Source organism: Aristolochia californica, unplaced genomic scaffold (genome assembly GCF_029961685.1).
Source record: "Aristolochia californica isolate CCGP_79_NKW_82.1479 unplaced genomic scaffold, dmAriCali1.0.hap1 SCAF_4, whole genome shotgun sequence".
Lineage (NCBI taxonomy): Eukaryota > Viridiplantae > Streptophyta > Magnoliopsida > Piperales > Aristolochiaceae > Aristolochia > Aristolochia californica.
The window spans coordinates 8,772,734-8,790,474 of NW_027182103.1; the positions used below are offsets into that span (position 1 = coordinate 8,772,734).

At 36.4% G+C, this 17,741-nt stretch overlaps 1 protein-coding gene across 1 annotated transcript; it reads right to left on the reverse strand.

Moving 5' to 3' along the window:
• Nucleotides 1-4,827: 4,827 nt before the first annotated feature.
• LOC137963090 (uncharacterized) lies at nucleotides 4,828-10,286 on the reverse strand. Its single transcript, XM_068810271.1, has 12 exons — nucleotides 10,218-10,286; nucleotides 8,650-8,690; nucleotides 8,495-8,553; nucleotides 8,287-8,418; nucleotides 8,036-8,159; nucleotides 7,792-7,853; nucleotides 7,497-7,642; nucleotides 6,875-7,042; nucleotides 5,996-6,170; nucleotides 5,521-5,597; nucleotides 5,363-5,432; nucleotides 4,828-5,095 (listed from the first exon to the last, which is right to left on the reverse strand). The coding sequence occupies exons 1-9, from the start codon at nucleotides 10,284-10,286 to the stop codon at nucleotides 6,147-6,149; spliced, it is 825 nt and encodes a 274-aa protein (XP_068666372.1). The 3' UTR covers nucleotides 4,828-5,095; nucleotides 5,363-5,432; nucleotides 5,521-5,597; nucleotides 5,996-6,146.
• Nucleotides 10,287-17,741: the final 7,455 nt, after the last annotated feature.

Sequence of the window (17,741 nt, forward strand, 5' to 3'; positions counted from 1 at the left end):
TTTTTCAAGAGCTATGAGGAAGGAGAGTTTAAGGAATTTTTTTTTTTTTACTTTATGATTTCGCACGTGCGAAATCATCTTCGTGCGAGGGAGGGGGGATATTATTTCTCCCCTAATTTCTCCCCTAAACTTACTGGATCTGGTTTTCCGTCGAGACGACGTGAAGGGAAGGGGGTTACGGCACCGAGGAGGACCTGTCGTGGTGGATGACGACTGCGACGAAAACAGAGGCGACGACGAGGAGAGGAAGAAATCGAACGGACGACTACAAAGGCGGCCGACGATCAACTGTCGACGGTGGTAGAGGTGGTGACAACAGCCGACGGGAGGGGCTCGGCGATGACGAGGGGAGGAAAATCCCTCCCCCCCCCCCCCCCCCCCCCCACTGCCACTCCCGATACCAATCCCGACTCACCTCGAGCCGGCTCGCGAGCCAACGAACTGAACCTGGCTACGGTCTCCCAGTCCCTTCTCCGTTTCGGCCTCCCACTCCCTTCTCCCTCTTGCTATTCTCTTTTCCCCCAAGATACCTTCCGATTTCGTTCAATTTCCCCTATTTCGATTTCGATTTTCTTCGATTTTGACATTGGGGCATCGATTTCTTAATTTCTACTTCAATTTGGCATCAATTTCCCCATTTGGCTTCGATTTCACCCTTCGGCTTCGGTTTTCCCCAAATTTTAGAAGGTATGACTAAACTCTAATTTTTTCCACTTAAATTAGTGTTGTATTTGATTTAATTTTAGTTTCAATGCCTAATTTGGGGTTATTTGTGCATAGTTGTGGGATTTAGAATTATGGTTTAGGGTCTAAATTCTTGATTAGGGTTAGGGTTTAGTGTTTTTAGGGTTTGGTGCTCATTATTTAAGGGTTAAGTGTTTAGGGTTAAGGATTTATGGTGTTGTTAGGGTTTAGGTTGTGGAATTAGGGTTTAGATTTTTTCATTTTTTTTCAATTTAGGTTTATTGGGTGATAGGGTTTAGGGTTTGGGGCTTTTAGGATTTTTGAGGTCTAGAGTTTTTTGTTTAAGTTCGGGAATTAGGGTTTAGGGCTTTTAAGGTCTAGGGTTTAGGGTTTTAAGTTATGGAATTAGTGTTTAGGGTTTAGGGTTTATTAGGGTTTTTTTAAGGTTCTCGATTAGGGTTTAGAGTTTTTGGCTTCATATCGAGGAGCTCGGTATCATATGCAAGAATTTGGAAATAATATTCCGAGGAATGAAAAAAAACTACTCATCTGAAGACATTCATCTTTGCCGAATATTATTGAGTGAAATTTTGGTACTTTAAAAGCTCGATTTCAAATGTTGAAGGGCGCTCCTCCATTTTCTTTTAAGATGCAAACAAAAATTATAATTGCATGTTGCATATTGCACAATTATATACGTGGAGAGGATTACAATGATATATTTGATTTGGAAGATGATAATTCGGATGACGAATTTGATGGAGGAGGTGATGGGGTCCAATTAGGTGCATCAGATGATACAGACAGCGATGATAGGGATGGTCTTGTGGAAGAGGATACCCGATCAACAAGCTTTCGAAGGCAGCGTGCATTAGAATCCACAAGAGCCGCACAATTTCGAGATGACATAGCGACTTGTATGTGGAATGATAACTAATGATTGTATCTTATTGCTTTTGAACATGTGTTGTTCTTTGGTATTAAACTTGTAATTTGATGACTTTAATACTAAAGTCACGAACTGGTTATTAGAATAATCTTTCTTACGTTATTAATGAAGTTGTATATTTATTTATATATTATTTTTTTAAAATTTTATTACTTTATTAAACTAGATATTTATGTCATGTAAATAAAATATAGTTACAATATGCATTTGATCAATTAATTATTTTCAATTTTGTAGAAATATATTATTAATTAATACCACGTAAAAAAGTCATCTTCTATTATTAATAAAATAATTCTTTATTTATTCATTATATTTAGTTTTTAATTAGTATATTATATTAGTGATTTAATAGTGGTAATTAAGATATTGTTAAATCAAGCATTTGATCAATTATTTTGGTTTAATTAAACCATTTTTTATTTAATAAAATCAATGGTTTCAAATTTAACGAAAGCATATTATTATTTAATATTATGTACAAATATATAGTGTGTTAAAGTTATGATTAGATCAATTTTTCCTATTAAATCATTCCTTTGTAGGTTAAAATATATCATATGTTATTAATAAATTAATAATTAAAATTATTACATTAGTTTCTATTATCTATAACGTTATTTATTTATTACTTATAATTAATCATGTGTGTATTTCATAGGCTCACGTAATTACTGTATTAATGCACAATAAAATGCAATCATTAAATAAATATAATATTTGATTCAATTAATGAGTTATTAATACATTTTAATTATACATTAAATTACTTATTTGTGTAGTAATAATACATGTTTTACCTAATTTGGGGTTGAAGGATTATGTTTTAATTAAGTATACTGTTAGGGTTTAGGAATTCTCTTGTTTTTTTATATTTTTCTCATGTTGGGGCACTAATACTGGAAACTATTTTCTAGTGCACATGAAGTCGTCTACACTAACACCAAGTTAGAATATAAAGTTCATGTAGATGAATGAAATGAATTTGAATCAGAAAATGAAGATGAACTTCAAATTTCCGTTTTGTTGAGTAACCCCCCCTAAGTATCAACAACGGCTACTTGCCATGAAATGTAAATTTGTTAGTACAAACAGTTTACTATGCTTCCTGTATTTTATCTAGAAAAGCCATTCTATACACAACCAAGTGTGAATGCCTAAGAATGACTTTTCCAACTCTTTTCCAAGGGGGGGTTAGACAAGTTGACTCAGGACATGAACTTCAGCCGCATTACTCAGTTCATGTCCTGAGGTCATTAGTGGAGAGCCGGACTTCAAGTCATGTACATGACTAACATGACTCAGGAGATCATGTCCAAAGCGTAAACGATGAAAAGTGTTTTTGGCCCAATTTTGGCATTCATGTACATGAAACGAGCGCCCCTCTTATTTCGTTCTTGCACCCCCTCTCTCAACTTCGGCATCCATCTCTCTACTCCCTCTCTCGGCTTCGGCATTCATGTACATGAAACGAGCGCCTCTCTCATTTCGTTCTTGCACCCCCTCTCTCAGCTTCGGCATCCATCTCTCTACTCCCTCTCTCGGCTTCGGCATCTCACTCCGGTCTCCCTCTCTACGGCCTCTGCCTCTCGACCTCCGTCACAAAGTATGGGAGGTCGAGAGGGGGAGGAGAGGGAGGCCTTCCTCCCTCGGCGACTGCTTCTCCTTCCCCCCCGTCGGCCTTCCTCCCTCTCCTCTCGCTCTCAACCTCTGTCGCAAAGCACGGGAGGCCGAGCATCTGTTGTAGAGCCTCTCGGTCTTCCGACTTCTCTACTATCTCAGCCACCCTCTCTTCTCCCTCTCAACGTACCGTCGGAGCGCCGCTAGCCCGTCGTCGTTGCCCGCTGGCTCGCCCCTGAGGAAGACAACGCGCAAGACGATGGTTTAATTTTTTCTAAGTTAGGAAAAATTAAACTATCGTAAAAAAATCACTAATTTACAATTTTTATTTATAAAATAATTATTTTTATTTATTTTATTATTACTATATTAAAATAGTGATTTAATAGTCATAATTAAAATATTATTAAAATAAATATTTGATAAATTATTTTGGTTTAATTATCCCATTGCTATAATTAATTAAACCAATGGTTTTAAATTTTGTGATGATATATTATTAATTAGTAATACATAAAATATATTAGTTATTGATAAATATAAATTTATTTATTAAATTATTTTTTTATTATTGTATTAAATTAGTGGTTTTTAATATTAAAACATATCTTATATTATTAAAAAATAATTTATCACGTTATTTATTTATTACTTGTAGTGTGCGTATTTCATTGGCTCACATAATTACCATATTAATGTACAATAAAATATCTAATTCAATTAATAAATATATTAATATATTTAATTATACATTAAATAACTTATTCGTGTAGTACTAATGGTTGTTTTACCTAATTTGGGGTCTAAGGATTGTGTTGTAATTAAGTGTACGGTAAGGGGTTAGGCATTCTCTTGTTTTTTATGTTTTTCTTAGTTGGGATACTAACACTTGAAACTGTTTTTCAGTGCACATGAAGTCATCAACACTAACACCAAGTGCAAAGATGAAGATCATGTAGATGACTTACATGAACATCATGTTGGAGATGAATATGAAATTCAAAAATCCGTTTTGTTGACTAACCCCCCCAAGTAAAATACAAATTCACTTCATTCAAAATCAAAAGTTATTTGATGAACATTCTATTAACTCACTGCAACAACTCAACATAAATGAGATAAACATCTCCACCGCCATGAGATAAGGACTTAAGGTCTGCTGAGAGTCCACTATTTCCAGGTCGATCAATCTCCATGCTTCACCCCCCCCCCCCCCCCCCCCACCCAAAAAAAAAAAAAAAAAAAAAAAATCAATACATGACTTATGTTGAAAAGCACATAACCAGTAGTTTGGAGTACCTCAACCGGATTGACCCATTGGGCCCTCTAAATTTTGCAGCCAACACATAAATCAAGCTCATGTCCAGATAGGTCCATTGAGATTTTTCAAAACAATGCAAAATCAGGTTACAAACATTCTAACTAAATTTTTAACAAGATAAGCAGAGCTCTTAGTTATGCTGCTTGATCTTCCATGTAGGGAAATGTCGGCATTTAACGAATGGTGCATTCATGGAAGGGCCCTAACACTACTCATTTTCATAAAGGGATAAAAAAAAAATACCATACCCTTTTGTGTTTTTACTTTAATAATTTAGGTCAAAACAAAGAAAACAACATTCTTAACGGAACAAAGGTTCTTGCTGCAAAAAATTCAAACAGGCCAAGCAAAGATTGCTTTATTACAGAAACTCGAAAGGACTCTAGTACAACCACTGTGCTTGTAACCCACTTGGGACTTCAACAGCGGGTCTTGTTGACGTCAATTGCAAGTATCAACTAAGTCACGAGAATCAGGAAGAGAGTACCTGTTGATGGCAACTAAGTATCAACAACGGCTACCTGCCATGAAATATAAATCTGTTAGTACTAACAGTTTACCATGCTTCCTTCATTTTACCTGGAAAGACTATTCTATACACAACAAAGTGAGAGTGCCTAAAAATGACTTTTCCAAGTAAAATACAGATTCAGTTCATTCAAAATCAAAAGTTATTTGATAAACATTCTGTTAGCTCACTGAAACAACTTAATATAAATGAGATAAACATCTCCACCACCGTGAGATAAGAATTTAGAATGAAAAGATGTGTTAGAAACACATTGCACCTGCTGTGATAAGGACTTAAGGTCTGCTGAGAGTCTCCTATATTCAGGTCGGTTAATCACAAAGCTTCACCTAAAAAAAAAAAACAAAAAGAGGGTCAATACATGACTTAAGTTGAAAAGCACAGAACCAGCAGTTTGTCCATGGCTTAACAGAGTACCTCCACCAGATTGACCCACTGGGCCCTCCAGATTTTGCAGCCAACAAACATATAAATCCAGCTCATGTCATTCATTTCTGATGTCCAGATAGGTCCATTGAGATTTTCAAAACAATGCAAAATCAGGTTACAAACATTCTGACTAAACTTTTAAAGAGATACGACAAGCTCTTAGTTATGCTGCTTGATCTTCCATGCAGGGAAATGTAGGCATTAAATGGATGGTGCATGCATGGAAGGGCCCTAACACTACTCATTTTCATAAATGGGTAAAAAAAACAAATACCATACCCTTTTTTGTTTTAACTTTAGTCATTTAGGTCATAACAAAGAAAACGACATTCTTAACAGAACAAAGATTCTTGCTGCAAAAAATTCATAGGGCCATATGAATGTAGTTTTCTCCTGAACTTCAGGGGCTATGGCAATCAGGTTATACCCCAAATAACCATCTAAAAAGCAATAATAGGAATACCTGGCCAATTGATCCAACATTTAATCAATGAAGGGAAGTGGAAAATGATCCTTCCTTGTTGCTTTGTTCAACTTGCGGTAATCCATACATACACGCCAACCCGTGATTGTTCTTGTAGGAATAAACTCATTGTTGTCATTTTTCACCACCATCATTCCACCCTTTTTGGTACAACCTGCACTGAACTTACCCATGAGTTGTCTGAAATAGCATAAATAATTCCAGCATTGAGGAGCTTTAAAATGGTGGTAAATAATTAAAATGTTTCAATCTCACGAACCCCACAGTTGATACCTCAAAACTGAAATCAATGATAAAACGGTGGCCTACAAGTGATCAAAACCAGTAGATAACAACGTATAGTTAAAACTTTAAAATGAACAAAGAAATAGAACAAATCAAAAGACCACGTGCTTTCAACTCATAATGGATGTATTTTACTTCTTTCTTTCTTTTTTTAAGAGAAATAACTACTTAGAATTCCATTATTATATTTGTCAAAAGAATTACGTTATTGTACTAACGTCTCAGGCATTTTATTTTTATTTTTCAGAGCTTCAACATTTTCCAATAATACTTATGATTTTGTCTCAGCCTAGATGATCATCGAGTCTCAACCAAGAAATCTCTGATTGAGAGTACCATGAGATACAATAACCCAGACAGATTTGACCACCCACCCTGATAAGGTACCCTAGACCAACTTGGATAAACTCTTAGCAACAGAAAAATAACTAAGTTCTTTACGTCAGGCATATGTAATAATATTCCAATATAAAGGTAACCCTTTTAAGGCATGGCTATGCTTGCTAAATTCAGAAATAATGAGTAAAACAAGAAAACTTCACAGAAAAGAAAAAAAGTGTAAAAGACTAATACCTCACTGGTCCCTGGACTGATATTGACTGCACAATCAATATGCACACTTTTCTCATCTTCAGAATCTTCATTTGAATTTCTCTCTTCATCATCAATGGGTATTTCCATCCCATCTTTTGAGAAGGCTAGGTTATCCAATTCATCAAACCACTCTTGAGCAACTCCAACCTGCAGAAAGGCTATGTGGCCGTGTGAGAAAATCAGCTCAAGGGTATTTTGGTCATTTTATATGATCGGATATTTTATATTATGGCACTACCTTGTTCAGCATGTTTGATTTAATCTGTGTACAAATTTTTATATTCATAAGAAGAGGAGAATGGGAGTATAAGGGAATAGGTGTTTTCTATATAAGAGGGGCATTTTTGTTATTTCTATAATTTAGGACTTAAAACCTAATAAATAGCATTGGGGGTCGTGCACAACCCCCAACTCAGCTCGTTCAGATTTTGTGCCTCTTTTCTCTCCTCTTGCTCATTCTCTCGCCTTCCCTCTCTCTCTCTCTCTCTCTCTAGATTTGTCATACTTTTTAAAGTAAGCTCTCAAGATACTAATACATTTTTTATGGAAAATAAATCTCTAATAGGCTTTGTTCAATTCAATGAATCCTGAGGTTGCTTACCTTCTCCGAAGATGTTGCAATTGCCTCTGATTCTGTGATTTCAACAGCAGATCCTCTTGCCTGACTCCAGAAAGAACCTTCTTGCAACTGTTGCTCAAGTTTGGTGCATTCCGGAATTTTAACACTCAACTGAATGTCACATCTTCCTGCATTTCAGTGGAACAAGTCCAACGAAATGTCAGTGGCTGCTTCATGTAATACATAAATTCAAGTTATAAAGAGTCTTCAACAAATACTTGAGCGGATGATAGAAAGAACACTTAGAATAACAATAGAAAGATGTAAGGCTTAATACCAGGCAGAACATTGAAATGCTGAGCAAAATAGTTCCTTGGCTTATCATCATATGAATTCCCACTGAAATATAGGTGAGAGCAACACAAATCGGTCAAAGTTTTATCTATAACATATCTAATTCACCTAAATGCAGAAAGACAAACTGCAAATAAGAAAAAAGACAGCTTGCTATTTCATAAAATGCTACACCAAGCTAGCATAAAAAATATGACAAAGCAACCATGTAGATACTTGTAATTTACCTATCAAAAATACTTTCTGGAGAGCATACCAGCCAATAAGGTAGACCAAGTGCCCCAAAGTTTGTTAACTGAAAAGTTGAGATGTCTTTAGATCCTCTAAGACATTTCAAAATCCTTTGAGAAGCTTGTTAACATGCATAGAGAATACAACCATTAAAACATAATTATGGTCACAGATCCAAATAGAAACAAGATACCTGCATCACAAAATAATATGTTATTGCCAAAAGTTGTGAGAGATGACATCAAACCAGTATATAGAAGCTTATTTAGTGGATCAACAGGATCAACATTCTGCTGCAACTGAATGGTAGATATTTCCTTCAATAAGTCCAGTTTCTCCATAATAATCTGGTCACAGATCTCCATAATATTCAGAGATCCTTAAAAGGGGGAACACCGATTTAGTAAATATAGAGTTAGATCAAAGTAAATTCGCTACGTAGTTAAAAATCAAACCTTGAATGACTTCCTTGATTTGCCATGCGGTAGTATCCATAATCCATAAAGTCTGAAAGCTGAAAATAAAGATAATAAAATACCCACATGAAAGACGTTATAAAGCTTAAGATGTCTTAGGATGTATTTACTTACAGATGTTGAGCATGGAATACCTGTGATTAATTACAAGAAGCTCGCTCTCCCCTGACTTTATCTAGTGCCAAGGCCCAGTAAATGATTCCATATCAAAACAGAATCATATAATAAAAATTGAAGCACAAAAATAAATATAATTAATATGACGACAAAATTAGAATTATTAAAGGTACAAAAGTCTCTCATATAGATCATTCATGGAACAGGCTCTGGCTGCCATGCTAAAATATTTTATATCATGTGATTTTGTCCTACAATTCCTCATCCGAACGGCAGATTCCAAACGGCAGCTGACATTTTCCCATTAGTCAACAAACCTCACCTTAAAGTTAACTTGATATCCAAAACTCTGCAGTCATTTCCAAAACAATTTGAGCATGAAGTTGAGCCACATAACGATGATTACAAGGGCTTGTATGAGCTACGTAATGAAATGATCAACACAGTTTCTCAGTTAGATACCCCTAGGGTATACACTCCTCACAAACCAATTAGTTGCTCATTCACAGGGATTTAGGGTCTTCAACAACACTTTACTGTTGGTGACTAAATTTCCCTTTAAACAATTGTCATTAAGCAGAAGTCCGCAATGCGGTTAAAAATTGATGTTGTCGGCTATTATTATAGGTAATTTGCAGAAACAATCGGTGATGACAAGGACCTCTATATATAATTATTGGCAGTTCCATTTATCGACAAGGATACCAAGATAGGTGAGCAACAAAGAGGCTGAGGTCATAATTGTGTACTGTGTTCTTGCTGGTTACCTATAGCAGTGACTGAGGCCATAATTGTGTACTGTGTTCTTGCTAGTTACCTACGGCAGTGGCTGACTATGTTTGATCACCAAAAGCAACAAGAGTTTCTAATAGAAAACAAGTATGGAAGGGTTCTGAAATTACACCCTTTCTGAACGACACCGGTACAGAGAGGCAGAGAGAAAAGTACAGAAAAAAAAAGACGTAAAACTCACTGAATAAGTTCAGTGTCTAAGTGGGATTTATTGGTTATATATGGAGCACATCTTAAACACAGATTTGAGAAACAAGTTAATGACAGAAGCAGAGTAAGCTATGGGAGAACCAGGCAGATAAGCTACTAGACCATGTGTAAAACCAACAGAGAAGGGAACAAAATGAAGAGAAAGAGAAGCCCCAAAAAACATAAAGTTGATCTTTCTTTTTTGCTTTTTCGTTTCTATTTCTTCCTCTGCTACTTCTTTTCTACTTTTCCAGCAAAAAACAGAGATTGGACCCCTCTCTCATTCCTCAAAAACGAATCCCCACCGACCCCTTCCCAAACCTAGTATCACATTTAAAACACTACATCCGTTGTTTATAGTTTCTGAACCGCCAAAAAAAAAAAAAAAAAACAACCAGCGCAAGATCAACGCATCTTTCAGTAAAAAATTTCAACCATTGCCAAAGCCCTAATCGGTTAACACCAACATTGTATCGAAAGATTCAAAACCCTACTTGTATAGAAGAACATAGAACACTGTGTTGCAATTTCACAAAGAATAACAACAAATCGATGAGTGCACTCAAGACCAGAAGAATCCAATTCCATAGGCAACCTGACTTACCTGCGATGAGGTCCGAATGGCGCTTGCGAAACTTGATCTCTTCCGAAATGAACAAAGAACAGCAGTCATACGCTAAGAAAAATAGAAAGGAAATTACCAAATTGTCCTCCATATCCGTTGTTTATAGTTTCTGCTGCTTTTGCGTTTTTGTTTTTGTTTTTGTTTTTTTTTTGGCGGTAAATGGGATGTTTTCGGGGGTGGGTTCTTGCTTGGGTCTCTGGTGTTTCATTCAACAGAAGTTGAAAGAAAGAAATCGTAGAGACGAAGAAGATATATAAAGAAAAGAATGATTGTATTAATATTTAACTGCTTTAATTCGTAGGAAAGAAATCTTACAGACGACGTGGAAGAAAGAAAGAAAAAAAGAAAGAAAAGAGTGATTGTATTAATATTAACTGCATTAATTCTTACAAAAGAAGGTCTCAAGAAAAGAAAAAAAAAACGACGACACTAAGCGACGGCGACTTTCTTTCTCTTCGCTACTTCTGGTTCAAGGGCACCTAACTCCCTCTTCAAGCTGCGAACCGTGGGGACCTGCGGTTCTTCTTCTTCTTCGGACATCTGGTGCACATCCAGGTGGAGAAGGAGCTGAGTATCGGTGGAAGCCGGTGGTGTGGAGAAAGAGGGGAGCTCGGACATAATGCGTTGGAGGGCTTGGGGCCACAGCTGGAAACCAGAGAGGGCGGAGACGACGGTGCGGCGCCAGCCGAAGCGGGAAGAGAGGGAGGCGTAGTCGAGGCGGAAGGAGCGGCTCTCCATGTTGAGGGTCCCGCCGGGAGGAGAAGCGAGGAAGAGCGTCTCGATGCGGGTGACGGTGACGGCCAGGTGGGGGGGGCGATCGGGGCATCGTCGTGCGGGTATGGAGGTGGTGTAGGCATCGAAGAATAAGTCGGTAGGGCGGATGGGGGTAGCAAGAACCACTGCGGAAGACATTGCAGCGATCAGCAATCTCACTCTCTCTGATATCTGATATCTCCTCTCAGGCGGAAGAAAGTGAGGAATACAGGAGTTCCCTTGGTATTTATTGAAGAATCACACGCCCTACTCATGATTCTAACATGAGTTAGTTAAATTTTAATTATGATTCTAACAGACTTCTAACCGTTTCGGTTGCTCTTACCTGTATTATCCACACCTCACTCACACTCCCCTCAACTTAACACTCTATTGTATAAATTATTAAAAGTAAATAAATTTTAATTATTTATTAATTTAAAACAAGTTAAAATCTTATCCAAGTTAAATGTAATCTTATATAATAAAACTCTTTTTTTAATTATCTAAATTCACTATTTTAACATTATATTTAATTACTATTTAAAATATAAAAATTAGATATTTCGAAAGTAATAATTTGATTATAATTTGGATATTATAAAACTAAGGATTTGTTTAATCATTTTACTTTTCTAATCTTAATTTAATGTTTAATTAATTATTATTATAAAAATATTTAAAATATATTTTAGTTTAGTCATATAAAACTATCTTATAAAAGTTAAATCTATCAAAGTAAATTTATATAATAAAACAGCCTCTTTTTTTTAATTTTCTAAATTTATGATTTTTATATTATATTTAATTACTTTTTAAAAATAAAAAATATGATATTTTAAATTTTATAATTTCATTAATATTTTGTTATTATAAAACTAAGGATTTGTTTAATCATTTTACTTTTATCATCTTAATTTAATGTTTAATTAATTATTATTTAAAATTTTAAATTATATTTTAATATTGTCAAGTTAAAATCTATCTTCACTTATTAATAGAAAAGTTAAATTAAACTATCTTACAAATTTTAAATATATAAGACTATTTTATTAATAAATTCCTTCAACAATTTCTACTATACTTTCCATTGTACTCACTAACACACACAAAAATTACCTTACACTCTAATTGTCGTTGTTGAATTTTTAGTCGTGGAATCTTAATGATAAAAAAAAAAAAAAAAACTTTGATCATTTCCATTAGTGGAACTCATCTTCAACCTTCTATTGTTAACAGTCACTACTTTTTTGGTTCAACGAAGACATTTCCCTGGCGACCCACTTAGCGAGCCACCCTTGTAATTCTTGCTAGTTACCTACAGCAGTGACTGACGCCATAATTGTGTACTGTGTTCTTACTAGTTACCAACAGCAGTGGCTGACTATGTTTGATCACCAAAAGCAACAAAAGTTTCTAATAGAAAACAACTATGCAAGGGTTCTGAAATTACACCCTTTGCTAAAGACACCGATACAGACAGGCGGAGAGAAAAGTACTGAAAAAAAAGACCTGAAACTCATTGAATAAGTTCAGTGTCTAAGTGGGATTTATTGGTTAAGTATGGAGCACATCTGAAACACAGATTTGAGAAACTAGTTAATGACAAAAGCAACTTATTGGGTTTAGGGTGATCACCACATTCTAACCTTAATCTCAAATGCATAGGTTTCATGAAAACGAGGTTCTTCAAATCTCTTCCTGATTCCAGAAGCAACTTAGAGGACGTCCAACACGATTTCTAAGACCTTCTCATCAAGGCAATTATTTGCATCATCTAGCTTCAAATAAAGTACAGCAAAAACTATCACCTGCAAGAAAGCGAGACCAAGTATTTCATGCTCCAAAACGAGTGATGGGAAGTAGGCTTTCGTTATTATGATAGAAGGCCTATAACAACAATAAGGAATCCAAGGCCTGCAATGCATGTATAAAATTCCTACCTTGACAGCTAAATATATGGGGCCTGACCTTTCCAAGGAAAAAAAAGTTGGGTATAGGCAAGGTTGGCAGAACTTAAGCCTATATCTATATATGTGTATATATATTTTTATATGTATATGGGTATTTATCGAATAGCTAATTACTCATTTGGCTAGCTCATTACTAATAATTGCTTTTTTCTTTCAGGTAACTGCAATGACAACCAAGGTTGAAAGAAAAAACCATATAATAATCAAGAATTATGGATCATTCGAAAACCAGATCTTGCACATCCAGCAAGCAAGTTAATTGCTAACTGACTCTGAAAAGACATTTTTAATTTGGCCAGTTTGACACAGATCAAAGACAACTTGGTTTCAAAGCAGTCCATTAATCTACAGAAAACTGTGAAACTCTTAACTTAGTAAAACATTATATGATGATATCCAAAAGTTCTCTTACATGGTTTTCACAGAAGAACTTCTTCAGTAAATCATTTCTTAAGATACAATATATGACCTTACAAAAACATCACTACCAAACACGAAATGAATGCATTCAAGTCATCCAAACTGCAATAACCATAAAGTTATCTCAAATTAGATGATGCAAGGTCTGGATCAAAAAATTAAAATAAAATTACAATTAAAATGTTTCAATCTAATGAACCCCACAGTTGATACCTCATAATTGAAATCAATGATAAAAATGTGGCCTACAAGTGATCAAAACCAGTAGATAACAACGTATTGTTAAAACTTTAAAATGAACAAAGAAATAGAACAAATCAAAAGACCACATGCTTTCAACTCATAATGGATGTATTTTACTTCTTTTTTTCTTTTTTTAAGAGAAATAACTACTTAGAATTCCATTATTATATTTGTCAAAAAAATTACGTTACTGTACTAATGTCTCAGGCATTTTTTTTCTTATTTTTCAGAGCTTCGACATTTTCCAATAATACTTATCATTTTGTCTCAGCCTAGATGATCATCGAGTCTCAACCAAGAAATCTCTGATTGAGAGCACCATGAGATACAGTAAGCCAGACAGATTTGACCACCACCCTGGTATGGTACCCTAGACCAACTTGGATAAACTCTTAGCAACAGAAAAATAACTAGGTTCTTTAGGTCAGGCATAAGTAATAATATTCCAATATCAAGGTAACCCTTTAAGGCATGGCTATGCTTGCTAAATTCAGAAAAGAAAAAAGAGTAAAAGACTAATACCTCACTGGTCCCTGGACTGATACTGACTGCACAATCAATATGCACACTTTTCTCATCTTCAGAATCTTCATTTGAATTTCTCTTCATTATCAATGGGCATTTCCATCCCATCTTTTGAGAAGGCTAGGTTATCCAATTCATCAAACCACTCTTGAGGAACTCCAACCTGCAGAAAGGTCGTGTGAGAAAATCAGTTCAAGGGTATTTTGGTTATTTTACATGATCGGATATTTTATATTATGGCACTACCTTGTTCGACACGTTTGATTTAGTCTGTGTACAAATTTTTATATTCATAGGAAGAGGAGAATGGGAGTATAAGGGAATATGTGTTTTCTATGTTAGAGGGGCATTTTTGTTATTTCTATAATTTAGGACTTAAAACCTAATAAATAGCATTGGGGGTCGTGCACAACCCCCAACACAGCTCGTTCAGAGTTTGTGCCTCTTTTCTCTCCTCTTTCTCACTCTCTCTCTCTCTCTAGATTTTTTATACTTTTTAAGTAAGCTTTTTTTTTTTTTTTATGAAATATGAATTTATTAAGAGAACGAAAGGAGCTAACTCCTGACAACAAGAGATTGCAAGGAGGCTCCTTGCTTGGCTAGAGTATCAGCCACAAAATTCGTTGATCTCGGAATGAGAGACCAAAAACAATCAAAGAGATTAACAATATCCAAAATTTCAAAAAAGGCATCCCAATGGCGCCACGGAGGTGTAAAAGCATTCTCGCACCAACTGATCACCACCTTAGAGTCTCCTTCGATCAGGACAGGGCTGGAGCAATAATTGCGAAAACACGAAGCCCATTAAAAAGGCTTTGAAGCTCCGCCGTCGTGAAGTCTACAATACCAAGCGGCCCGGAGAAAGAGACAATCTGGTTCCCAAGAGAATCACGGATCACACCACCAAAACCAGCTAAGCCAGGGTTACCAAGAGAAGAGCCATTAAAATTCAGCTTAAGGACTCCAGCAATAGGCGGGGTCCATTCGCAGATGACAGGAGGCTTCGAGGAGATGTGGAGCTGGGCTAGGCTTCTCCAATTATTTCTGATGGATGATCCTGAGAAAAGGGAGAAGGCCTTTCTAGAGTGAAGCCAAGTAGCAATATTGCCTGAGATGGTTTCAATGACTCTATTTGAGTGTTGAATTTAGCATTGAATCTTCTTTGATTTCGCTCAAACCAAAGACCCCAGGGGATGAATGCGGATAAAGCTGAGATCATCAATTTCACAAGACTAGGGATAGGAGTCCCAACAAGCATACGACAGGTGGCTGTCAAGTCCTCAGGGAAGCAGAGTTGGAGCCCAATTTTGCTAAGAATCGACTTCCAAATCCCCCAAGAGAAAGGGCACGAAGAAGCGGGTGGCTAACAGTTTCTTCCTTTGCATGGCAGAAAGGGCATATGGGATCAACTCCGGGTTGGCCACAAATTCTAAGGTTGTCAGTAGAGAGAATCTTATTACAACAAGTACTCCACATAAAGAATTTTATTTTTGGGGGGGCACTAAGACGCCATGTGAATTCTACTGCATGCTTGGGACCCCGAGTGATCTCTCCTCGAATAGCAAGATAAGCGGAGGAGACAGAGGAAGAACCACTTTTATCTGGACACCAGATTAATTTGTCTGATTTGTTAGCTTGGATTCTGGTTGGCTGCAAAGCGTCCAACAGTCGACTGGCTTCAAGACCTTCTGACTCAGATAGGCCACGGTGAGGCTGAATGTTTCATCCCCCATTATCAGCAACTTCAGCAATGGTACTATTCCTAAATCTTGAAATTCTGAAGAGGCAAATCACCCAACCACCAATCTTCCCAGAATCTGATATGATGGCCATCTCCCGCATAGAAACGGACTGCCGCGGAGAAAGTAGGAGTTAAGAGATAGAGCGACCTCCATATAGGAGATAAATTCCGTATGTTTCCCCCATTTGTCCACCACTTTGAGGAAATGTCGAGCTTTGAAAGCACCATATTTTTCCAGAGGTTTCGAACAGATGAATTAAGTCTCCAAATCCATTTAAGAAGCAAGGCTTGATTCATGTCTTTGGAGAGCCGGATTCAGAGACCTCCAAAATTCTTCGGGAGGCAAACTTCCTCCCAATTGACCAAATAGTACTTGAAGTCAAGGTTGTTTCCTCTCCAAAGAAAGCGCTTCTTCATTTTATCAAGCTGCTGACAAACAGAAATTGGGCAAGGCATGAAGGATAGATAATGGTTTGGAATGCCAGTGATACATGATTTCAAAAGAGTCAACCTTCCTGCCTTGCTAAGCAAACGACCCTTCCATGATGCAAGTCATAATTCCATCTTCTCAATGATTGGAGTCCAAAGATCTTTGCAAGTACAACCAATGAACAGAGGAAGGCCAAGGTAAGTGCAAGGGGTGGATGAGATTACACAACCAAGCACCACGGATGGCTACAAACAAAGCATAGCAAAGTAAGCCAGGGCTTCCATTTTTAAGAAAGGAAGAAGCATTGCTTCACTCAACTATTACAACTTTCAGCCTCTGCAGTCGTAAAATAGAAGCCATGTCCAATATATATGGTTTAATTTGCAGATTGATATGGTCTGAAGTGCTGCCATTCTTGTGGAGGTCCTAATTACATATTGAACCACAGGATGAACATCTAATTTCCTTGTGGCCCACTCCAGACCAGTGGTAGAAAGTAAAGTAAAAGTTGCAAGAATATGATAATCAAGCGGCAACATTAGTATAAAACATGAGCATCTTATAGATCAAAAGGATAGCCTCTTACATTCTCTAGATAAACAAATTCAAAACAGAATCATATAATAAAAATTGAAGCACAAAAAATAAATACAATTAATATGACGACAAAATTAGAATTATTAAAAGGTATAAAATTCTCTAATATAGATCATTTATTCAACAGGCTCTGGTTGCAATGCTAAAATATCTTATATCGTGTGATTTTGTCCTACAATTCCCCATCTGAATGGCAGATTCCAAAGGGCGGCTGACATTTTCCCATTAGTCAACAAACCTCACCTTAAAGTTAACTTGATATCCAAAACTCTGCAGTCATTTCCAAAACAATTTGAGAATGAAGTCGAGACAAATAACGATGATTACATGGGCTTTTCTGAGCTACGTAATGAAATTATCAACACAGTTTCTCAGCTAGATACCCCTAGGGTATACACTCCTCACAAACCAATTAGTTGCTCATTCACAGGGATTTAGGGTCTTCAACAACACTTTACTGTTGGTGACTAAATTTCCCTTTAAACAATTGTCATTAACCTGAAGTTCACAATGCGGTAAAAAAATTGTTGTTGTCGGCTATTATTATAGGTAATTTGCAGAAACAATCGGTGATGACAAGGACATCTATCTATAATTATTGGCAGTTCCACTTATCGACAAGGATACCAAGATAGGTGAGCAACATAGAGGCTGACGATATAATTGTGTACTGTGTTCTTGCTGGTTACCTACAGCAGTGACTGAGGCCATAATTGTTTACTTGTGTTCTTGCTAGTTACCTACCGCAGTGGCTGACGATGTTTGATAACCAAAAGCAACAAGAGTTTCTAATAGAAAACAAGTATGCAAGGGTTCTGAAA